At 42.9% G+C, this 25,035-nt stretch overlaps 2 protein-coding genes across 6 annotated transcripts in view; both read right to left on the reverse strand.

Annotated features, from left to right (window-relative positions):
• Positions 1 to 1,234: 1,234 nt before the first annotated feature.
• Positions 1,235 to 3,275, reverse strand: LOC109857002 (polycomb group RING finger protein 3). Its single transcript, XM_020432824.1, has 5 exons — positions 3,075 to 3,275; positions 2,491 to 2,790; positions 2,246 to 2,391; positions 2,011 to 2,154; positions 1,235 to 1,913 (listed from the first exon to the last, which is right to left on the reverse strand). Exons 2-5 carry the CDS (start codon positions 2,765 to 2,767, stop codon positions 1,782 to 1,784), a joined length of 699 nt encoding a protein of 232 aa, XP_020288413.1. The 5' UTR covers positions 2,768 to 2,790; positions 3,075 to 3,275; the 3' UTR covers positions 1,235 to 1,781.
• Positions 3,276 to 3,821: 546 nt separating this feature from the next.
• LOC109857010 (fibroblast growth factor receptor homolog 1-like) overlaps positions 3,822 to 25,035 on the reverse strand; it is a 38,660-nt gene continuing 17,446 nt past the window's right edge. The window contains exons 1-12 of one of the 5 annotated variants that reach the window (XM_020432840.1): positions 24,590 to 24,666; positions 22,617 to 22,749; positions 18,721 to 18,885; positions 9,657 to 10,025; positions 9,135 to 9,536; positions 7,863 to 8,053; positions 7,447 to 7,582; positions 6,860 to 7,357; positions 6,205 to 6,703; positions 5,796 to 5,936; positions 5,593 to 5,698; positions 3,823 to 5,476 (exon numbers count right to left, since the gene is read on the reverse strand). In XM_020432840.1, the coding sequence (XP_020288429.1) occupies positions 5,372 to 5,476; positions 5,593 to 5,698; positions 5,796 to 5,936; positions 6,205 to 6,703; positions 6,860 to 7,357; positions 7,447 to 7,582; positions 7,863 to 8,053; positions 9,135 to 9,536; positions 9,657 to 10,025; positions 18,721 to 18,847 (2,574 nt within the window). In that variant the 5' untranslated portion in view covers positions 18,848 to 18,885; positions 22,617 to 22,749; positions 24,590 to 24,666 and the 3' untranslated portion in view covers positions 3,823 to 5,371. Of the gene's footprint in view, positions 5,477 to 5,592; positions 5,699 to 5,795; positions 5,937 to 6,204; positions 6,704 to 6,859; positions 7,358 to 7,446; positions 7,583 to 7,862; positions 8,054 to 8,811; positions 8,994 to 9,134; positions 9,537 to 9,656; positions 10,026 to 18,720; positions 18,886 to 22,616; positions 22,750 to 24,589; positions 24,667 to 25,035 lie in introns of those variants that run through there. The other 4 variants (XM_020432841.1, XM_020432843.1, XM_020432842.1 and 1 more) reach the window with 4 other exon arrangements.

Genomic DNA, 25,035 nt, shown 5'->3' on the forward strand with positions numbered 1-25,035 from the left:
CAGTGCAATACTGTACAAAACATATTTATTCAATAATTTATGGAGACGCACATATACACAGTGTACAATATGTAAGCTCTAGCGCAATTTTTCAATACCGCTACTTCGGAAAAGTTTGTGTGTCTAGATTCTCTAATGTTTATTTACAATCACACTTTTTGTTTTATCAAGAAAATGATTCACTTACTACAAGCGACGTAGTGCGCCACGCGTTTCATTCAACACCGAGTTATTAGAGAGATAGAGAATAACGAATTTCTTGAAAATATATCGCGCGCGCGCGCGCCAACGGGAGACAATAAACATTTCCCGTTATTACGCGTGTTTTTCTTTTTTCTTTTTTTTTTTTTTTTGTTTTGTTTTCTTTGGTGTCGAGAGAAACTCGAGGAGCAATTAGAATATGTAGCGCATGGTACATACAAAGTTAAAAAAGCCTGATCTATTTACAGATCCGGTTTTTGTTTAAAAACCCTCTTTACAATCGGACGGCGAGGAATAAAATATTTGTCGGGTATCGCCTTCCGATCGTAACGGAGTCGAGATACAAAGCGTGTCTACGCGCGAATATGTTTTGTCCAAGTTCTGTCAAAAATATCCTATTTACAACAATAGGGTACGTGTATGTAAAAAAAATAATAATAAGTTCTCACAATGACAATCTGCTGTTTTTTTATTTCACGTTGTAAAATGCAAAATGTCTCACTCGCTTGCCCAAGTTCTTACATACTTAGTAGCGTTTTTCCTTTCTTTTCTTTTTTTTTTTTTTTTTTACGCGAACAGATCACAGGCATTCCTGCCAAAAACTCAGTGCACCGGCATTAGAACCTGTACCATCATGCGGTCATAATAATTTGTAAATATCTACGAAGAAAGACTTTGCGTACCGCACATCAGAATAACAGATTCTTTTCCCTTGGCTCTTTATAACGCGTTTTACAAATGTCTCCCTGTACGAGTCAGTTGTACATTAACAGATACAGATGCTACCGAGTTAAGGTTCAAATTCTTGATTCGACACTTTCACATCTTTAAAGTTTAAAGCAGAGCTGGGATTGAAGTCGCTATATTTCCGACAAAGACAGAAGAATGTAAACTTTGTACGAATATTATAAATTACACGTTCGTTAGAAAGAGGAAAGCTGCGAGGGAAGAGATTTAAGATTGATAAAAAAAACCTAGCTCTGATTTAAAAATTAAAAACACAAAAAAAGAACAAAGAATATATATCGTTATATATATATCCAAGATATAATAACATCTCAGCTTCAAATATATATTTCTATTAAACTTTCTTTATCTTTAAATCGATTTTATACTTTAAAATCTCATAATTTATGTGACTAAAGCTCGCAAGAGATTATGAGAAATAACTCATATATTACACTACACGATAGAGTGCTACATGACTAAGACACAAACGTTTGAAGACTTGATACTTTGCACAAATGCTTTGCGAACAATGATCGATTCTCACTGTACGGTCGGAGCACGATCGAAAGAACAATATAGCTCTCTCTCTCTCTCTCTCTGTGTGTGTGTGTTCGACTCGAATGTGAGTGATAAATGTTGAATATGCAAATTCGACGTAACATTGAATTTAATAAGAAATCAATCTTGACTTATGATCGCATCGTGATCTGACCGAGTAATAAATCGAGCGCGCGAACATAGAAATAAGTACTACACAACACAGTTAAGAGACAGGAATAAAACTGGAAAAATATACAAATGTTTTGGAACAAATATTTCGTACATATATCCCGAAACATAGAAACAATATATTAGTCTTGCATATCTATGTGCGATCTATATTGTAACCTCAAAGGTGGGTCCCGGAACCTCCATCTCGTCACGTAAACAAATTTCAATGTGTGGTCCTTACCTAATAACTCGTTATTGCACAAAATATCGATCTAGAAAAAAAAAAAAAACAAAATAAAATAAAATTAATATGCAATAATAATATTATATATATTCCAATTTTTTAATATAAATTTTGTATATACTTACATCTCTATATTTTTCCATGCCATTCAAAACCTTCTTGGCAATAAACTTTTTTACATGTGTTATTGTAGCCTGAGCCGAACACCTGATAAATTTTCTTTTCAGTGTCTTCAGACTAGCGTTCATACATTCCAAACATACATTAACCTGAAAAATTTGACAGGTCATCACAATTTTTGATTGACAATTCTGTTTTAAATACATAGATCCGCTGAGACGTGTATAAATAACTAACTACCTGTTCGTCAGTGCGATGGTAATCTGATTCTGCATGTGCGTCCGCATTAGCTTTTTCTTCCTCCACTTCACCGGCATTAGGTAAAATATCCTTGGGACAAGGCAAACCTCTCGCTCTGTAAAATTCTCTTTCTCTTCTGATTTCATCTGAAATACACAATGGTTTGTTGGCGTATATGAAAAAAAAAAAAAACTTTTTTCCACATAAAGACAGAAATCCGGAATGTATATAAAATTTACACATACTTTCTTGGAGATCAGGAACTAATTTGTAAACAATATCCTGCATAGTTCTGTCAAAGCTGATATACTGAAGCGGATGTGATTGATGTATGACAATTTGGCATGTTGGACAGGTGTGTTTCTCTTCCAGATGTTTTACTAAACAACTTTTGCAGAACGTGTGCAAACATTCCGTAACAGTTGTAGCGTCTATTAAATATCCCCGACATATCTTGCATGTTATGTGACTGTTTAGTGTCTTCAGTTTTATCCTTCTCTCCATGGCACTGATAATAACCATTTAATAGAGGGTTGAAATTAAATCTGAAAATGACAGATATTGCAGTCATACATTAACAAAACGCAGAAACGTCGATAAACAATGAGTATTTTAAAATTTAAAGTCTGACACACTCCGCAAAGTTTTATCGAAAGAAACAAGACCAAATCGCGCGCGCCGCGTACGAAGAGATAAGAGATAAAGAAAAATGCAAAAAAACGAATCGGCATTAATATATATCGCCGTTTCGCGTTTAACCAAATGCGGAAAGAACCGTGTGGGACGCAACGGTAAGTATTTAACAGAAAGTAGGTTATCGGATTCTAACCTCGATCTCAAGCGTGGTAACACGACAGTCGTTATTTCCGCGATTTCACTCGGCGCTAAGTTCCGCGGAAATAATCCGCAAGCGTCGCAACATTGTTGTGTTGTCGGTCTTTAGTACTACTGTAAACGAAACAAAAACCTATACTAAAAATCCGATTTAAAAACAACTCAGTGTACAAACGTGTGAATCATACGACAACAAAACGGACTGAAACGGACTGATCGCAGCGCTGCTCGCGGCCTACAGCGGCGCGAAATATTTACCATCAATTTAATTTTAATTTATATGCGGTTTCGAATGGAAGAGCGCATGATGGAAAGAGAGAGGAGAGAGAGAGAGAGCGGAATGTGTGTGCATGTCGAGAGGTATGCAAATGTGATAAATTAAGCGGATCGAAATGCTCATTAATAAAACTTGCTCGAAATATAACTGTGCTAATTAAAAAACTGCGAGCTCAATATTTACATCACGTATTTACATTTAAAGAGCTCATTTTCTTTATATAGAATTTAATATACCGATATATTTGAAATAATAATTATTTCTTGAATATTAAAAATTACTGATAAACAACGTGCTAAAAGCGGTTTTAGGAGCGGATTATTGGCTCAATCGGTGGTTTGTTTTTGCGGAACTAATAGCTTTCTTTGCGACTGCAAAAAAATGCAAACAATATAAAACGATATTGTTTTTGATACAGATTGGATCGATTTATTAGAGGTTAAACTCGCACGTTGCGATACGAGATTGTTTTTTTTTTTTTTGTTTTTTTTTTTTTTTACAACATTTCTATACATCCATTTAATTCCTATCTTAAATGCGCTGTGTGAGATTTTATTATTCTAACTCTTAGATACGATGAGAGAAAACAAATAATCTATATGTACAAACTTTCGGATTAGAACACTAGTTTTCTTAGCTAAAACTATGGCTAGAGCACATATTAATTTTATCACTTTTTACAAAAATGTCGCCCGCCAACGACGTAAATTCTTAAAATTATTGTACGTAAAAAAAAAAAAAGTTACAGAATACACATCTTTAAGACACTTGATACATATCAGAAATAAATTATCTACCGCTAAAAACACCTTTCCCATTTATACATTTATCGTTCGCATCGGTGATATATATATATTTATATTTAAGGTTTTACAGTGATACTTTGGACTTTTGTTCTCCTCGAAACGACGCGTCCTTCTAGTCGTTTCGATGACGCTTAACCGCTCGTTGTTGCTCGTTTTCCTCTCACATTCGATCTCGCATGTGTATCTAAGTTGAATTGTTTCTTTATACAAAAACTACAGAAGACGCTAGTCCGCGATACAAAATCTACGGTCGTTGTCCGCTTTTTAAACTATATATAATCACGTAAAAACACTAGAGGTAAGTTCCACTTGCTGTTCGCAACGCTCGTGATAGTTATCCTATCTTTGTTTAACTTTCGATGAAAAACAAGGATTAAATGATTCCATGAGCGTTGCGAACGGAAAAAAGAGCGTTGCAAACTTACCCCTTAGATAATCTCTACCAGCTACTATAATACAGAAAACCGTACAAATTTTCATAGCTGACTAGTTACAAACACAATTATTATGCCCTTTTTTTTTTTACTTCGCGATAATTTCTTACGATAAGGACGAGTACTCACGACGCGACCTATGTATATCTACAACTCTCTCTTTCTCTCTCGATACCTCTACAAGGCACTCTGATTTAATGGCACGATTGTTACATCTATTGTATACTTACAGATCCAAAAGATATAGAAATCCGCTTTGCGTCTATAGACGTAAAAAAAAACAAAAAAAAAAAAACAAAAAAAAAGAAAAAAACAAAAAAAAACCAAGAACAGTCTCTTCTGAATTCCCGCACTCTCTGTTTCTCAACTTTTTTGTGTCTTAAGAACATGGTGCGCAATGTTAAACATCAATTCGCGTAGAAAAATAGTAAAAATATTCAATTGTGACACAGAAGAGATTTTTTTTTGCTGCTGTCGTTTAACGCGATTAAAAAAACGCACTTCCTCTTAATTCTACGTGTGTGGATACGCGATCTTCTTCTACACGAATCAATACTGTTTTATTTGGGCGCTCACGTCATTTTTCCACGGTGTGATATTTCGCGCTCACACTCTTCGTTTCGTTCAATCATTTATTGCATCCATTTCAGGATTCATTTGCTCCCGCCAGTTATTGAATGTGTAATTTTTTTTTTTTTTATTCGATTACACGTTTTCGCGAGTCGTTCGGATTATTTTGATCATCTCTTGTCTGTAAGCGATGTCTGTACGTGGTTCACAGCAGGTGTGGGAATTTCTCCTCGTCGTCCTCTTCCGCCTCGCTGGACTCCTGACTGGACGGCGGTGTGTCCAACTGGGGCAGGCCGAGATCCAGATATTCCTAATATTGTTGTTGAAAACACACGTGTATACAATCAAGATTATTTTAATCGTTAAACGTTAAAGCCGTTCGAGTATTTATTTTATCGATGTACAGAGATCGTGCGTGTCACTCACCTCGTTGGCTGTTATCGTTAACAGTTTATCGAGATGGTCCACCAGTTCCACAAACGTCGGTCGCTCGTGCGGATGATAAGACCAACAGTCTCTCATGAGACAATAGCTACAAGTATAACGAACCGAAGAATGTATCTCATAAATGAACTGTGTATACGCGTCAATGGCATTATAAAGTCAGATTGTACACGAGCATATCTTACATTTCGACCGAGCAGCAAGGCGGCTTTTCCATTCGATGCCCGGTTCTAAGTAGCTGGAATAATTTCTCGACCGACGGCACGGACGGGTAAGGCGTGCCACCCAGTGTCATGATCTCCCACAACAGAATCCCGTACGACCATCTAAAAGAAGCCAGACGTTTCGAAATAAAAAAAAAAAAAAGACGTTTAAAAAAAGATAATTCTTTTTATTCCATCTCTATTTTTTCTCTCTCTTTCGAAAAGTTTCTAATATTTTATTCATTAGTTATTTGAATTTAAATTTTTTATTGATATTTTTAAAAAAGGAAAATAAAGATAAGAACATAAATATCCATTTGTTAATTACCAACATTTTTTATCAAAAATTAAATTTCGGTTAAAAAAAAAATTATTCAAGTTCTGTACTCACACGTCGGACTGAGTGGTGTAAACCCGATGGAACAAGGCTTCGGGAGCCATCCATTTTACCGGCAATCGTCCGTCTGTTGTCTTCCTGTAGTAGTCGTGGGAGTGGATGTCCCTGGCAAGACCGAAGTCAGCGATCTTCAGCACGTACTCGTCGCTGACGAGTACGTTTCTAGCGGCCAGGTCCCTGTGTATGCATCGTCTGCTGGCCAAGTACTCCATCCCTCGCGCCACTTGATAGGCGAAAGAGACCAGATCTTTTTGCGTGAGGGTCTTTCGCTCCTTCATTTCTTGTCCGATAGTCGGCTCGTACCCGGAGGAGGGTCGGTGATCCCGCAGAAAATCACGCAGATTGCCGTGAGGAGCGAACTCCACTATAACGTACAAAGGACCGTTCTGAGTACAAGCACCTAGTAGATTGATGATGTTCACGTGCTTGCCGATCATCTTCATCATTTCCATCTCGGAGACGAGGTCCAGCATCTCGGTGTCCGTATGACCCTCTGCGAACAAAAAATTGTAGACGCGCGCATAAGATATATAGAATAACATTTAACGTTTGTTATTTTTATTTTTTTTTTCCGACTCGATTATACTAATTGTTCATCTGAATTTAATAAATGTAGATTTTTTTTTTTTATTTTCTTCTTCTCTTTTACCTTTCAGCATCTTAACCGCCACGACGCTGGGTATTCCAGGCTTGTTGGCGGTCGTCTCAGCCCTGATGACCTTTCCGAAGGCTCCCTCGCCCAGAGTGTTGCCCAGCGTGAAGTATTCCCTCGGCAATTCCCACGCGCTATCCAACGGCAACTCGTACTCGGACACGTAGTCGCAGTTGCTGTCCTCGGAGATCACCGTGGACTTCTGCTTCTCGATCTTCACCACCGGTCTCAGCAGCTCTTCCTCGATCGCGTTCTGCGCGTTCACCAACTTCTGCTTCTCCACAATCACCTTCTTCGACCATTGCGTTCTGATCGCCGCGCGCGCCGTCTCGACCGCGATCAGTTTCTTCATCTTTTCGCGCTTCAACCGACGGAATATGAAGAGCACCACAATGGCGCCCACGGCGAAGAAGACGCACAGAGTGGCCGCCAGCACATTTACCAGCACGTTCATCTGCGGTCTCGCGGTCAGTAGCACTCTCTGCTCCTCCAACGCTAAACAAATTTCGCAGAAAATTGTCGAAATTTATTCACGCGCTCGATTTGCTTAAATACGCAAATTCACGCGAACAAGTTCGACTCACTTTCAACAACACGAAGATATGCGCTGCTGAAGGTTTCCCCCAAAGTATTCTGAGCTATACACGTGTACCATCCTTCGTCCTTTTCCGTAACGTTGTAAAGCCTCAGTTCCTCGGGAGTATCCGTATCATTTCCAACCTAATGTCGAGAAAATTTAATTTAATTTATCAATCGCGCGTCCTCGGTGTATTGATTGATCGTCTGTCATGCGTCAGATGTTGCGATATATTTAGATGCATATTTAGATACACATATATGTATAAGCGTACATTTAAATGTACTTGTTGGATAAAGTAAGCACAAAGATCTGTTAGGAGGTGCGAAAGATAATTGAGTTTCAAAGCGGAGGTGTGAAGATCGACGAGAAAAGCGATTGAAAGAAAGAAGACTGTGAGAGATTCATGCAAGCTGCGCCCACCTTGACCACCTCTACCCTCAAGTTCTGACTGCTCTTGTTGACGGTGTCGAGAGAAGTGTGGTAACCGTGATACCATTCTAGGTGACGATGTGCGTCTGACAACACCTCGCAGATCATGGTGGCGTTGTTACCGATAAGCACGGTGGTGTTTCGTGGCGCCCTCGTCAAGATTGGTCGGTGCGGTACTGTTTCTACAGAGAACAAGAAACCCAACCACCATTGTAAGCAACACGTTTTGAAATGAAGTTAAATAAGACACGAGGAAACAACGAGAAGATTACACAAGAGAAAATTCAGCTGTGTGTGTCTCCGAGAGTGTTGCTTCTCTAAATCTACGTTCTATGTTCCTGAAAAGATGACAAAAGATATTTGTCGCGGAATCGAAATAAACAACATAATGATATATATACGCGCAGAGAGCACCGTAAGCAGAGACCCCAAGTTCCTTGAAGTCTGTTTACATAAATAAGAAACAAACAATAATAATAATACACAACACACACTTACACGTTATTTTTTGCTTAAGTTCTTCCGTGTACGTCACATCTAATCTTGTTTTCGGAAGCTTACGGTATCAGCGGGGTTTGTCAAACATTTATTACGTGAAACAGACTAGAATACTCTAGCGAGAAACAGAGAGACCCAAACCGCGTAAAAACGTTAAAAAAAAGCTCTTCTAAAAACAATGACGTGTCCTCTGCAAAGGTACACAACATTATTTTCGATTAAACTAATTAGTCCAGTCTTCCTCGCCCGTGAAGTCCGCACGTGAAAGTCGCCTGCAAAGAGAGAAGATACTCGACGTACGTCCTGCAACCACCGGTTAGCACACAAATCGAACGTGAATCGTCGAGAAGGAGGAAAAAAAACGTTAGTCAAGAGATGAAAAAGGATTCCGGGATTCCCTCCACCACCACCACCACCACGTGGATAAGTAGCGGCTGTGTACCTGGAGCAGAATCCCTATTGGCGTAATCTCCTGATCACCCGGATATTCGGTGACCTTGATCCACTGAATCCACGGCTCCAAATCGGAAATAATGGGACAGCGGAACGTCACGGTGCTGTTGACCAGAGCGGTCACGTTCTTCGGAAAATCCTCGTTGATGTACGGCTTGTGTGGGAAGCGTTCTGCGATTTTTTTTGTCAGAGACCACTTCTTATTCCGTGCGTTCGGAGAAAGCCGCGATTGATTCGCGCAACAATAACGCGCGCGCGCACGTCTCGCTTCGCGCGCGATAGAAATGATTGCGAGGAGAGCGTCTTACTTACCGACTATTTCGACTTTGAACGTGTGATTGATGCAGCCCAGATAATTGCACACGATGCACGTGTAGTTGCCGTTGTCCTTCGTGACGAGATCTTCCAACCTCAGCGTCCACTTGGTGCGAATCGCGGCGCCGAGATCTCGCTTCGGCTCCTCGTTGTTCTTCAACCACGTGATGTTCGGAGTCGGATTGCCCACGCTCGGACATCTCAATCGCAGCGTGCTGCCGGCGGGTTTCACTACTTTCCCGTACAATTCCTCGGTTCTGTTGAAGACCGGTGGGCTCTCCGCGATCGTGTTGCCGTGCTGTTGTTGCCTGCCGCCTTCGGTGTCGTTCTCAATCTTCTCGTCCGCCGCGTCGGCGTCGATTTTCTCGTCCATTCGCAACGATCGCGTCTCAGGTATATCTGCAAATCGCGCACGTTATCGTGATTCGCCACGATACGATACATCGGATTCGATACGTTGATTGAAATAAAACGTGTCCCGTCTAATAAATTGAAAAATTCGTGAGAAAGAAGACTTACTCCTGGTCTCGGTTTCGAGATCGTTGCTCTCGTCTTCCGGCCTGAGCGCGTCCATTACGCCGGCGCTCGTCTCCTCGCCCTCTTCGTTCTGAAAACCGTCGTTCTGCACCGTCTCCACGTGCACGGTCACGTTTCGCCATTCAATTGTCGCGTTCGAATTCAATTTGCAACCGTAGACGCCCGCGTCGTTCAGTTCGACGTACTTGAACTTCAGGGACTGTTTCATCATGCGCATCCTCGCGCTCGGCCGGCGCAGCGTCTCGTTGTCCTTGTACCACGTTATCGTCTCGACGTTGCTTGAGTTCTGCGGGCAGCGCAGGTTCAGCTTCTCGCCCACGTTCACCACAACGTCGGGATTGCTCTTGTCTGCTAACATAAACATCACACGGGCATCAGCATTATACATCACGCGCGAATGCAACATGACAGCAAATATATATGCATTCAATTGTGTGTCGAGTGCGTTGCGGCACGCAACGCAATGTTAATAACAAGGCAACGAACTTGAACTCTCTATCTCTCTCTATTTCTCTTCGCTTCCTCGAAGCAAAACTCGCAATTTGCGTCTGAAAATTGCAGCTTTCTCGCCGATCGCGAACGATGAAGGATCGATTATCCGTCGAGGATAATCTTCGCTGCTTTTATTCTCTCTCTCTCTCTCTCTCTCTCTTTTTACTTACTCGCGGAAGGAACGACACGTAATTCGCACCGCGAGATATTGTTCAAAATAAATAAAACAAAAAAAAAGCGATTTAAACTCATCGCACTCGATGCGTGTCTCGAACAATTTCAATTTAGTTGTCAGTATTCGCGGGACGTTCTCTAAATTAACAGCCGACGTTTGTCCGTCGCTTTATATCGATTCGCGCTGTCGACGCGACGATCTATAATAATCGCCCGCCGCCGCCGTCGCCGCTCGCGGAAGTCGGGAGAGGGATGTTTGCAATTAACGAGAGCAAAACGAGAGCGTTGGTTTGGCTCGGCTCGACAACGACGACGACGACGCGATCCGGACGGTCTGCGCGATATACGCGCGCCCGTCGTCGTCATTTGATCAAGGAAACTCATTTTCCTTGCGCGCGGCTCATTCATGAGACCGAGAGAAACCGGACCGAACCTCGGAGTATCGCCATTTGGACGTCAGCCAGAAGTGAATCGCGACACTGTCCCTTCCGACGTTCCATCTGGAGACTCTTTTTGCCCCTGCGCGCGTCCCCAGAATGCGTCGCGCACTAAATTTAGAGCTACTACCCCTCGCCGCTTCTCCCTCGCCCCCTCCTCCTCGTCTCTTCGTGAGGATCGGCCTATGATTACAAGCCGCTAATAGCGGCTACGAAACCGCATCTTCTTCGTAACCGCACCGTCAATCAGGAGTCAAACTCCGACGTTGTGTTGATTGCGCAAAGCGCAAAAATCCCGCCTCCTCTTAATTTTATATTATGATAACGATGTCGTTTTTTGAGTCGCTTCTCTCTTTCTCTCTCTCTCTCTGTCTCTCTGTCTACGTGTTTGGCAGATCGCGCTTCCTGAGTTACTCCAGACGCGAGTGTGTGGAAGAAAGAAGCTAAGAGACGAGAGACTTTAATTCGATTCAAGAATTACGCGCTTTCTTCTTCACGCGGAACCTTTAAACATCCTCCGCCCATTCGCACAAACGAGTCGTTGTGTCTCTCGCGAGAGCTCTCTCGAAACGGAAATCGATAGGAGTTTATTGTCGCTTGTCGTCGACGTGGGCTTTGCTCTTTTTCGGGATCGCGGCACAGATGCGAGGCACGTGGCATCGGCGACAGCTACGACCGCAACTGCGCTTCGAAATTCGGCACACGAATTTGAACTCTCGAGAAAGCGTATTTGAAATCTTCGCGCGGAATCTTCGTTGGAATTTCACAGACAAAAATTTTCATTTCCAAAGTAAAAAACTGAAAGTTTGCACAAAATAATTGTTTGCGAAAAATTGTCGCGTGAAAAACCAGAAATCTTGAATGACGACAATCGATCTCGTCGCGAATCGACGCGAAGCTAAAAACTCGTGTCTGATCTGGACTGGCTTCGATCGATACACGTAAACCAGGATCGATTTCTCTCGGGAACAGCGTTCCCGGCGAGCCATCTGCCTCGAACCAAACGCCAGGAATAGCCTTAAATGCTTCAAGAGTTTTGCTTCGCGCCACTTTTGCCTCCCTCCTCTCTCTCTCTCTCTCTCTCTGCCTCTCTGACAACCTCGTCTCTCTAGTTTTCAGTACAAAGTCTGGTATGCGAACGTTTTGTGCGGATTTACTCGCGCGAAGAATGTAGGTAAATTTCGCGCGAAAACATTTCGAAAACTCGACGGGAAATAATCCCCGACACACGCTCGCAATTCTTTCAACGAAATCCTCCTTGGCGATTCGCAAGAGAATCTCGTTAGCTGCTCCGTCGTCTCAAACAAAAAAAAAAAAAAAAGATGTTGAATCAACGTCATTTGAATTGAAATATATACCGCTGATGCGACATCAATATTGAACTACACTACACAGCAGACAGTTGCTTTGTAAAAATCCAGATATTAAAAACTAATCAATCTAGGTATTAAATTAATTAATTGCATACGCAATTGAATCAATTATTCGTTTTTGTGGCAGCTCGTGATGTCGACTTTAATTGAAACACTTCATTTTTTACTCGCAGAAATGAGCGATTTTTTTTAATTCGTCCATTGTTAAATAAAAAGTTTAGTTTGCGTAATTCCCGTGTAGAAGGAGCGTAACATCTGTGTTATGTTTTTCCCTCATCTAAATTAGATCCGAACAATTCAATTTTGATATCGACTTTTCGCTCGAATTTGTTTCGAGAGCCATTAGTCGTTAACGTCGCCGCCGCGCGACGACGGAAATCCCTGGTTTGTCAACGTCAACGAACGTTTATTTACTCGTGTCGCGCACGAAACGCGCGAACATTTTTATACCCTGTGACACCTCGTACTATAGTCTCCGAACTGACATATACAGAGTGCGCGCGTCTTTCGTCTCGTAGAAAACGATATATATTGTAGTTTTGTACAACAGGAAAAAAAAAAAAAAGAAAGATGCGTTATCGCGCGCACGCTCTCGTGTTCTTCAACGTCGTAGCGATCGCGTCGTATAATCCTATCCGGATAAAAAACCGCGTCTTTTAACGCCTGATTTTCTCAGATTCTCTCCTGAGATGCGGCGCGTCTCTCTCTCGCGCCGCGGCTATAGCACGTGCCGCTCGTAAATCGCTATCAAAGTTTCCGCGTAAACGGAGAGGCGCACCGCGCGCGGTAGCGGCGGCGCGACCGGTTCTTCGAGACCGGACAGCTTCATAAATAACCGTCGTTTTCACGCATGTGCGCGGCGCGGCCGACAGAAAGAAGGAGAGAGAGAAGAATAAAATCGCTCGAATACATAGTAAATAATAATTTTGTTGCAACGACCACGCATTGTACAATACGATAATACAAGCGTGAAAGCGGATCCGGAGAGTCGTCGAAGGCGCGACACACAAATGCGAGTTCGGGCGCCGCGGATAATCCGGCAATAAATCGGTCTGAGTCAAGCCGAGTCGATTTATCGTTACCGGTTGGCGCGATTAGTCCATTCGACTTGTTGCGCGCGCGACGCAATCTCGGTTTTCTCAATGTCGCGTTCGCGGTTGCCTCACCGCCGTCTTCATTTGCGCCGGAGACTCGAGAAAAGACAGAAGAAGATAATGCGAAAGTCGATCGTCTCGTCGTTTCACGAGAGACGAGACAAGAAGGTTGGCCCGGAAGGTTGGATGGATTACCGTCTCGGCGCTTTGGACGCCGCGCGAGTCCGTGCCAAAAATTATACCGCGACGCGATCTTCACCGCGATTTCGGCGAACGCGGCAAATTAACCGGCGCGCGACGTAAATCAGAAAATCGAAATAACAAAAGAGAAGCTGTTCCGTATCGAGAGCCTTTGGCTCGCGGCGTTTTTATCTCGATGACTCGCGCGATGAGAGCTCGCTCGGTGTGTTCTATTATCGTTCCATGATTCTGTCATGTCGCATAAGATTCATATAGCGGCGGCAGCACGCGCTTCGTTAAGATACTTCTCACTGATCGACAGCGTAACACGATGTTGTTTCCTACGAAACGAATCGTTTTACATCGGTCGTTCCATACGCGCGCGCGCGCGCGCTCGCCTTAAATGGAACCAGATCTCTCTCGGTTCGCCCGAAATAGCCATGTGAGAAGCAAAGACGTTGTGTCCGATCGCGGGGCGATACCACGCGCGGACAAGCGTCGTGATTTACGTTCCTTTAATCGCGCTCGTTGGCTTCGCCGCTTTCACGGAAGTGAGTTCGCAGTCGCGAACCGCGGCTGCTCACTTATACGATACCGTTAGTTGGCTTTTCGCAACGGAAAAAAAAAACAAAAAAAGATGAGAAAGATTGCGCCGAGCAATGCCGTTGAATTGCCGAACAATTACCGAACGAATCCTTCAGCTTCTTCGCGAGAGATAGAGAGAGAGAGAGAAAAGCAGTATAAACGTGAATATTTTATTGAGATTCTTCGGCGAATTCTTTTCGCCGGAGCGATAAACGAATCCGCGAAGAAAACAAACGCGTTCGCGAGATCAAACAACGTGGAAGATTCAGCAGAAGCATCCGAGTGCGCGCGCGCACGCGTGTCTGATTACGTGAGTCAGTTCCGTGATTAATCAGCGACGAGGAAAAAAAACGATTCTCGAATCGTTGACAGATACCGCTCGGTATCTTTCGCGGAGAGAAGCCGGTCGATCCACTTTGTGTGAACAAAACGAGCCCATTTTCTAGACTAGAGGAGCGCGATCGTCGAGACAAAGGAAAAAAAAAATCGACGGAGATCCGAAGTGCCCTGCGGTGTCGGATTACGATGTCGTCCCACGCGCACCGACTTTTAGCGTCTTCATCCGTGAACGAGAGAGAGAGAGAGAGAGAGAGAGATAGATAGAAGATCTCTCTTTCACGCTATGCGCGATCGTTTGTATAGCGGTGAGAGATCTAGGCGATGAAGATGATGATTCGACAAAAAGGAGAAGAAAAGACTCCAGAGAAGACTGGAGAAGACGCGACGGAAGAACCCTCTTGTGCGCGACAACGGCACGCTCTTTTCGCGCGGCAACGCTAAAGAGTGCCGATCGATTTTTCACTTTTTTCTCTTTTTCCCTCTTCACAACAACCTCTTCTTGTATCACCTGTATCCGGACAAAAAACAAGTGTGTGACGACGCCGACACACGCGTCTTCCTTCGCGGAAATCCGTCGATGCGCTCACGTCTGACAGACTTAAGCAGAGGAGAGAGAAAAAGAGAAAAGAGACGCGTTTTCGCAACAATTCCTTAACGATCGATGACTGTAAGAAGTTGGATTTTTATCATCGTCGATCAGTTAGAGACTTCAGGAGCGCCGATCTTATTATCTTGTTTTATCACCGGCACGTGTTTGATGGCTGTGCGGTGTGTGTTTCTTTTTTTTTTTAATTCCCGAGAAAATGAACGCGTGTGTCTCTTCGACCGTTTCTCTCGTCGAACGAGACACGCGTGTGCTGATAAATTACAGATCGTCGCTCGGATGAAAAGCGGTTCGGGAGGAAATCGAGCGTGTGTGAAGTCGCGCAGGATCAGGACGGTCGTCCTGTTACAAAATTTTAACGCATCGTCCGTTCGCGTTACGGCATTTAACAAAATACACTAAAGAGAGAGAGAAACAGAGAGAGAGAGATCCCGGCCGAAACAGGCTCGACGCGGCCTAATCAAGATCCTCTTTCGTCCTGGAAGGCTCTCTCTTCTGTCTTTTTAATAGGGCTGAAAAAAGAGAAGACGGGAGGATTCACGGGAGGATCGAGACGGAACGGATAGACACGTTTCGGAATCTTGACGGGTCGGTAGAAACGTTGAAACGAGATCGTCAGTCGCACACACACACACACACACACGCATACATCTCTACCTGCATAATTATATCTGAAAATGGATCATCTTATTTTCTCGAGAGAAAACACGTCGCTTCGAGAGAAGCGCGTTCGTTATCTCAACGAACGCGCTCCGAGCTCCGAGTTGTCGCCGCCAATAGTCGCCGCCGCCGCTGCGGCACGTGGCAATTAAACTTCCGCGTCTACTCGATTTCCGGATCTCGATACGAGCGATTAGCGAGACGCGCGAGAAGATTCCTCTCTCGCGATTTTGATGGTATCCGCGAGCGGATAAACCGGGCACCGGTCCAGGGGAAAAACGTCGGAGTGACGCTCGATCAACTGGCAAGATCGTTTCGTCTCTTGGCGAAATCTCACTTCGAACCGCGTGCGTGTCGAGAGATTTTCTCTCCCCACCGCCCTCTCCTCTCGTCCTCCCTCCCATAAATCGCAATCCGCTGCCATCTCTTTCATTGTCCAATTGGTAATATCAGCCGCTATTACGCTGTTGAATACATTTAATAGACAAAAGATTGGCAGTGGCTCTCATCGCTCTTTCTCTCTCTTATGAGACGAGACGCAAAAGTGTTTGTGTGTGTGTGTGTGCGCGCGCTCTGGATTTAGTCCGAGAAAATGGCGTTTCGTGTACACGCCACTCGTGTACACGTACTCGGGAGAGTATCGTTGGTAGGCGATTCGGTAATAGCGCGGCTCTCCGCGCAACCCGCCACGGCATTCAATGACCGGACAATTGGACAATTGAGCTCAATCATAATAACGCTCATACGCATATCGTGCCAGAGACCGTGTTTTCGTCGCCCTCTCCCTCCTCTCCCGATATTTTCAACGCGCGTCGGGTATTTATTCAAAAAAAAAAAAATACATTTAAACGCGCGATAGTCGCAATAAAAAAAAAGTTGACGGAAACATTTTTGAAACGTTGTTTACCGAATCGATATTTGGACCGAGTCGCGCGAGACGAAACGCGAGACATTCTGTGTAATGCTTACACGCCGCACGCACCGTCGGGATAAGGTTTACACGCACGTGGAGGGACCTCGTTCGTTGCCGAAATTCCAACGACAAAATCATTATTTTTCCGAGCACGCACCCAACTACGGAATATTGTGGAAGTCGTAGCCGTTGGGGCTTTCAAAGTATAGGTTTCGATACACAAAGCCGTGTCTGTTTGCCAGATGTGATGACGGTCGAAATTTTCAACCGCGCCTACTACATCCTTTGACCAGCGAGCATTGGAAAGAGAAAGAGAGGTCTTCGATTTTCAAGGAAATCGACGTTTTCCATTGTTTAGAACAATAAACGGATGCCCACGTGCCGACGTGTAAACAATCAAACGCCATGATATATTACGTAACAATTTTCGACGATTCGCGGGATAGAGAATTGCCGACGCGATCGCACCGGAAAACTTCGCCGCGCGAACTTTCTTGTAGACGCTTAGGAATCGATCGATGAACGATCTTGTTGTTGCGCGTGACCGGGATTATAGCGGAGAAATATAACAAACGACGATCGTTTGCGCGGCAGAGCCGCGAAGATAATTGCGCGTCCGCGTAGGATATAATTATCGTCGCGCTCGCGTTAATTAATTGCGTTTTCTCTGACGTAGAGGGCGATTTTCGCGCGCGGGCAATTTTCCAATTTCGTCAACCGAGCCAGTAATCACGCTGTCATGCCTTCCTCAAGCATCGGTGACTGCGACGAAGTGCCAGCCCCGTGTTACGATACTAATAGCCGCGGTGATACGCGCGCGCGAGCGCGCGTAATCTCTCCTCTCTTACGTTGTAAGTACTACGACGGGAACAGATTCTCAGGAACGCCGATAATTAAATCGCAGCCACACGAAGCCTGGAAACGACGTGACCAGAAATAAACCCGGTGGAGTATCGAGCGCGAGCGTGTGAAAGCCCCCGATAAAGTTGTTTCCTTCCCGAGATAGATTTCACGAAATTCCACCGCGTGAATTGCAAAATACTCGTTTCTTATTGGTGTCATTAACTCGAGGAATGTACGTGTCAACGACTTCGACTACTAAAAAATTAGTATCGTTTCGTAAACAAAAACTGGTATTTTAAAAATATCAGGAAGTTTCCTCAAAATCGTAAAATAAATATATTCAAATGCCATACGCTCTAACGCGAGTTCGATTTTATAACGAAGTTGCTGCGATCGAAAATAATGAGATCATCATTTCTCAACCGTGTAAGTATTTCGAATAAACCAAATATTTGAGAATAAGTAAATATATTCGAGAAATCGCTGACTAATCAGGTTTTTTTTACTGAAAAAAAAAAAAAAAATTGCAAGCATTTCTAGCACGCGCGTCGAAAAGCATGTGCCTTCCGCGATATTCTTTTTGCACTTGTACTTCCGCTTTTGCTCTCTCTGACGTCTAGCGGTAGCTTCCTCGCCGTTTCTTCCTCGCGCTATTTTTCACGTCGTCGCGCGATTCACGTGCTTAGCTCTACCGCGCATTATATTCCTTTTTCATTACAAAAATACCGCGTGAACGGTGCAGCGTGACGTTACAAACTTCCTTTACAAATCTTCGGCTCATCGCCGCGAGCCGTGCGCGCGTACCGAACGGGACCGTTTGTCGGCATTCATTCAACCAGAGAATTTTGCTCATCGCACGTTTCGCGTATGGAGAAACGACGAGAATTTATCGCGGAGAAAAAATATCCCGTGTAATAAAGCGATAAACCGAAAGCGATCCTTAAAAATACTGTTTATATATAAATTTTTCACCGCGCTTGTAAACAAGTTTTCGCACACATGCATGTAATTTCCTTCGCAAATATTCTCGGAAAACGTCAACACAAGGATGTTTCTTTGAAGTTCCCGGAATATAACTCGGACCAAACTTGCGGGTCATTAATTATAACTGCATGTTCCGCGAATGGATCTCTGAATCATTTTGTCTTGCTAATATATTTTCCAATTTAATTGATCTTTCCACATTGGCTTCGATAAAATACACGTGCTCTTTTAAAAATATATTCAAAACATCATTTTTAAGATTAGATTAAAGTTGTAGTATCTAAAAAAATATATACACTCGCAAAGTAGAAAATGATTTAGAGATTTATTGAAAAAAAAAAAAAAAAAAAATAGATATTCACACTCACCTAACCGTACAGTTCGTCCTCGCGCGTGTCCTCTCGTAAGTCCGATTTGCAGGATAGCGAGAATCATCCCAAGGATGAGGCAGATCCTCGTCGTCGTCGCCATTTCGATTCGTTCGACACCAAGCATGTGTGCGGTTTAATGTAATCGCGGCATGAGTGGATTTCCTGAAACAGAGAAACCGCCGCGAGGATATTTATTTGTCTTCTCACTTGCGTGCAGGCCAAAGATTAAAGAGACACGCGGGAACGCAAAAAATAACACGCAAGTTTCCGCGATTCTTCGGAAATCGACGAAGCGGAAGCTGCGTCAGTTTCTCCCGAACAATCGGTTGTGCGGAGAAACGTCGCGTAGTCAGTGGACAGTCAAAACAACCGACACTTACGTGAGAGATATCGCTAACAGATGAGCAAAATACTCATTTCCCACGTTTTCTTCTGTCCGACCTCGTCGTGTTTTTTTTCCTTTCTTTCTTTTTTTTTTTTTTTCTATTTTGTGAGGAGAGCGTCTCTCGTGACTCTGGCCGACGGCCAAACGCCTCCCTTCCCTCTCTCTCACGATGCATTCGACCGAGGACACATCAACCAACGATTTTAGACACGACTACGTTGAAATACGGCCCTGAGAACGCGCGAGCACGAGCCAACGTTCGGGCTTTACGCACGTGCTTCCCGTCCAAGATCGACGGGTTCGCCAGCTTTTAATGCAATTCGAAATCATCATCGTCGTAAATTCGCGACGAGCAGTGCCGTATCAATCGCTCTCTCACCATGTGTTACAATGATTAATATATAAATTCGACGTGTTATAAAAACATTAATAATAAAAAGAAACTAAAATAACTATAAAGAAAATTACAAACACACACGCGTACGCACATCTGCAAAAATAACTTTCCCCTGTTAATGTTTCTTAGTAAATCTTTCTTAGAGAAACAGATGCATTTGTTTTTCCTCAGTGTCGTTAACGGCGCCGAAAAATGTAGCAAGAACGAGAAGATTGTTTTCTTTCAACCGTACTAACGACCGCGTTAATATCGTTTCCGGCTACCTGCCCGCAGAAGTAGGCGTATCTGTGTGAAATATACGTGCGTGACATCTGAGGGGAAAAAAAAAAAAAGAGAGAAACAACGAATCCGACAAGTGACGATTAATAACCATCACCTTCGGGGCGAGGATAAAAGGATCTCACGGATTCGTGATGTCTACGAGATATTTCCTCAATATCACTTGTTGCGTCGTTTCGGGGAAGATCTCGAAACCGAGATCTTTTTCGACGCGAGCCAAGAAAAAGATTCTCGTAACCCCAGAGAAAATAATATTTCGGGGTACGCGCGCAAAACCTCGCGAGGAAAACAATTCTCTCAAGGACGAACCATTGCATGGAGAAATTGGATACAAGCAAGTCTGCAACCGTCCGAAGACGGGAAAAATGTGTCGACCAGATTATGTCACACTCGGAAGAGTTCACAATATTTAGATAACCAGGGAAAAATGTGGAGCGCCGAAATATTTTTCTAACGCGAAAAGATATTTCTTACGTTACAACTTTTTGGTTTATTTATCTACAAGGAACGTGTAAAAATAAAAAAACAAAAAAATAAAAAAAACAAAAACCAGGATGCGCCACGTCTTTCGCGAAAGAAAAGTGCCGTTTGTTATTTCAAGTCATTCGCGCGCGTGTGTGTGTGTATGTATGTATGTATGTTTCGCTCCTGGTGTTCGAGAATAAGTCAGAACGATCGGAAATATTAGAGGGACGATTTCGATATTACGATGCGATACGAGGCGCGCGAATAATTCGCGGATTTTATCACGCGCGGATCGCAGCCTGTTGTCGTAAAGCAGTCTAAAGGGTGAATTATTCTATAAATAATCATTCGTGCGGAACGCAATTAAGAGAATCCCTTCCCTTGTAATGCGTACATATGTATGTATACACATATACATATAAATAATAATCAAATCGCGTGCGGATTTATACACGTCTGGCTCTCTAGATTATTTAGCGGCTGATAAACGCGCGAGGCATTATGTGTCGTTCTATTCTCGCTATTAGTTATTTTACGACCGCTGTTTACAACCGAGAATCTCGGCTGTGTATTTCGATCGCGACGAGTGTTCGAGGCATTCGCTTCGATAATTACGTATTCACCTCTCTCTCTCTGTATAATTATATTATTATTTATATTATTTAATATATTTTACAATAATTAAATATAATTGTTTAATATATTATATAATAATTAATTTCTTTTCTCAACCAAGAATTGTTTTGTATCATATACTTTGCATTTGTGTAGATGTTTTTTAACACGTTTTATTCTTTTGTCATCACCTTGTAATTTTATTATTATTAATTATTATTATTATTATCTAAAATGCATATTGTAAATGATACAAATAAAATTTGCTCAGCGAGATGCAAACTCGCTCTCAACATCGATTAATAATAACGGTGCTTATCTAGTTAAATTATATTCATTAAATGCTTTCTAGACACCGCTACCGGTATTTTAAAGTGACGGAGGTTATCTTTTCGAAGATAAGCATACGCAATTGTATTTTTTTAAGTAAAGAGAGTTAAATACCATCAATATATTATAAACGTCTGACACATGAGAGCAATAACCAGATTGATTTTTTTTTCTATTATGATTTTTACTATTACGTGACGTTTATGTATCTTTATTCGCGCGGCAAAGACCTGTTGCGAGTTGTGCAACTTCCGTATTTCCTTTCTTTGTGAAAAATCATACAAATATTATATCATCTTACCTTGGAACGAGGAAAGATAGCGCGAAAAAGTTCTCAAACGACTAGTTTCAAAAGCAAAGAGTCTTCTCGTAAAGCTACGTTAACAAGCGCTATAAACATTTACTTTCCTCAACGCGCCAAATTGGATCGAGCATCAGTGCGATCGTGAAATTCTCGGTTCGAGAACGTGTACTTTGTATAAATCTCCGGCGGAAAATGGCGATTCTCGCGAGATTGGCGCTTTACGACAATTTTAAGCGAGAGACATCGCGCCGCACTATCGAGATTTATGTCGATTTCGCATAAAAGGAAACATTTTAAGCACCGCTTCCCTTCTAGAGTTGCCGTCATGTCAACGAACCGTTCTCCGGAAATTACACTCTCTCGTAAAGCTTAGAAACATATCAATTTCCCGCGTTAAGTAGTATCAATTGCGGTCGTAATTTTCGATGAAATACGATGTACTTTCTCTCTAAACAATCATAAAATACATTTTTCTACATAAATTATAGAAATATATATATCTGTACGCATTCAAATGCACGACGACGTAAACTCGCGGAAAGTAATAAGCCTATTTTTATGTGGCGGCGCGCGCGTCGTTTTTCGTAATAGAGACGAGAACGTTTTACACATTCTTAAATTTTTCCGCTCGACAACAAAAGTGCGACAACAAAACCAGAGGCAGATTCCCCCGGATCTTTACACTCTCGCAAGAACGTTTAAAAATCCGTGTAAGTTCGCGCGCGAACCACAAACGGTGTTCGTAAGGTAGCATCGCACGCAACAGTTTTCGTTTTTTTTTTTTTTTTTCAATCACGTAGCTCGTGCAGATTGTAAATCAACTTGGAGAACGGCATGAATAGAATATATCTTACAGGTACGTTATATCGGCTTACGTGCTCTCGTTCTCGTTCCGCCACGATACCCCATGAAATGTTTAATGGGCTCCGGACTTCGAGAATTCGACCGTAGAATACGCGCGCGTCTGGTTCACATCGAAATTCTAAACGAAAACTATGCGAGCTCACGTTTTCTCGCCTCGTATCTTAATCGATAGAATTGTTCCGTTGTACAATTTGTACAACGCGCGAAGTATGCGCGCGCTTATGCTTTCTCGCTCACTTAATTTAAAAGCACACCTCAGGCTTTTGAAATCTCCCAAGACGATTCCATTACAAACAGGCGTGTGAAGTTGGCGTCAAAACGAATTTCCCAGGCTTGTCAAATCCTTCCCCTTCTCCTCTTCTTTGCATTGAAATTTTTTGGGGTGTTCTTAAAAAGAAACACTGTGTATCAGTTATTTTTAATCGGTAAATACCATAAAATGTATATTTTTTATATTTTAATATCCTCTCTCCTCTCGTATTAAAAGACACGAAATAACATTGACTTAATAATCGAGCATTATTTAAGACGTGGGACTTGTTTTTATATAAATGTATCTTTTTGTGCGTCTTCAATTAATTATCATTTGTCGCGAAAAGTAGCGATAAAGATGCGCGTGCGAGACGTAAAAACGCTGGTATTAAAATTTTAAGAGAAAAAAAGAAAGAAAGAAAAAAAAAAGGGAGAGAAAGTTAATACCGGTTTCGAGTTTTAAATTATATCTTCGCCGCCCGTCGACACCATATGAGAGAAGTCCCGGACCTACGTCACGATAATTATGGGTGGCCGAATTCGTCGGACCGGGGCGCACACCGCGTGATGAAACAGGTTGGAACGATCTTATTCAATTTGTCGAGGGTCGAGGAACACTCCTTCCCGTAGAGGGATCTCTCGTGGATCTTGCCGAGTAGATGCTCGATGATAATCTCCGAAGGACAAAGACACAAAGAGGTACCGTCGCGGTGCTTAACACTCGCGCATAAATCAGGGCGCGTTTCCTTGACTTCTCTCCCCGAGAGGTGCTCGAAAACAGAGAGAAAGATTGGACGCTTTTAAGTCGTTTCCAATTCAACTTTTTATCTTCAAACGCGGTTTTTAATATTACTTTACGCGCGAAACTGACAAAGTTTAATTTACGACGAGACTTCGAAAGTGAGGAGGAGGAGGGGCAAAGTCGTAAATAAATTCGGCAAGCAAACCCTACGGGAAAGACGAGGGGTGTGGAAAATTTATGTACGACCGCAGGTGATAGGAACACAATTTCGTCGGTTCGAAATGGCGCCTAATCGAAAACATTTCGATACCTTCGCCGTTAAAAAAAAAGCTCGTTCGTCCCCATCGAACGGCGGCGGCGCGGATCAAAGAGAAAGGGAAGAGACGAACGGACGCACAAAAAAAAGCGCTTTAAGAAAAAAGACCGAGAGAGAGAGAGAGAGAGACGCATAAGAAGATGTTCACTTTTCTGAAAGATCTCGCTTTTTAAAAGTAAACTACGTTTTGTTGTTTCAATTCGCAAACGCGAGAATGAGTCATAAAACCGGAAGTGCGTGCTTTTAAATGTCGCAATGGGAATTACGCGCGTATAAGAACGTGTCACGCGTAACATTTGCATTTGTTGCGTTAGAAAATTATGAGACACCTGATTTGCGTAATTGCGTGTATCTTTTTTACAATCGCAAATATAAAAAAAAAAAACATTGCAACATTTCAAAACCGTATCCGTTCTTTCTACGTTTACCTTTGTGTTTGTTTTCATTCGTCATCTCGAACCGAAAACAGTTAATTTGAATCGGTTTTAAAGCGTGAGTGAAGTTAAGATATTATCCGTAAAGTCGACCTCCGAAAAGTAAGTAAGCCGCTTAGCGGACATATCCGTTTTAACCCCTTCGTGGGGTCGCGAGGCGGGGCGAGTTTAATAACGTCCGCGACGGAACCGAACGACGCACACGTGGGTGGCCTTCGTCGCGACGTGCACATTCTCCGATTTCGCGTACACGCAACACGCCAAACATCGCAGCAATTTGCACATACGACCGTTATTGCCGATAAAAAACAACACATTTCGAGATCTTATCGACCCTTCCCGAGAATCACGAACGCGTAAACACGAACGGAATTTCTCTTGTTTTTGCGCAGATATTTATTTGCTTGTTAAAAGTGAACGAAAAACAATAAATGTATTTCCGTGTGTGCGTTCAAGAGCGACCGGATTTCGATTTTTACTCACCTCATCAGTGTTGAAAAAACTTTACGATGAAGGTCGATCGATTGACGTAGTCAATCAAAGGGATCTCCGACCGTGACCTACGTCAATGGTTCTTAACGCGAACTGTACATATTTTCCCGCGAAACGGGCTTCGCGCGCCCTTCGGGAATTGCCGAAGTAAATTGACGGAAGTGGTCGAGCGCGGGCGATCTTACGCGATCCGCTTCGCGTAGCGCGCCAGTTCTTGCTTGTAATCGTTGTGTATCGCGGTGCGTTTTTTACGTAACCAAAACAAAATTTGCATAAACGCGGATCCGTCGCGGATTTAGTGACGATGTTTAGCGGAAAACAAACAATCATCGCGAAGGTCTCCGTGCGCATCTCCGGGACGTGGACGAGCGCCAGCCGTGGACGGGATAATCGTCTCTCGCTTCGATGCTGAATTCGCAAAGTAAGCCATTTTGTAA

Source organism: Pseudomyrmex gracilis, unplaced genomic scaffold, assembly GCF_002006095.1.
Source record: "Pseudomyrmex gracilis isolate BER0280 unplaced genomic scaffold, ASM200609v1 scaffold_139, whole genome shotgun sequence".
NCBI classification, from domain to species: Eukaryota; Metazoa; Arthropoda; class Insecta; order Hymenoptera; family Formicidae; genus Pseudomyrmex; species Pseudomyrmex gracilis.

What these genes read in the sequence shown, in the direction of transcription:
- LOC109857002 (XM_020432824.1), bottom strand. Translation starts at nt 2,767, where the DNA reads ATGGTTATTATCAGTGCCATGGAGAGAAGGATAAAACTGAAGACACTA. An exon ending in AGTTCCTGATCTCCAAGAAA is followed by an intron (nt 2,392 to 2,490) that starts GTATGTGTAAAT and finishes TGTGTATTTCAG; the next exon opens with ATGAAATCAGAAGAGAAAGA. An exon ending in ACCATCGCACTGACGAACAG is followed by an intron (nt 2,155 to 2,245) that starts GTAGTTAGTTAT and finishes CAAATTTTTCAG; the next exon opens with GTTAATGTATGTTTGGAATG.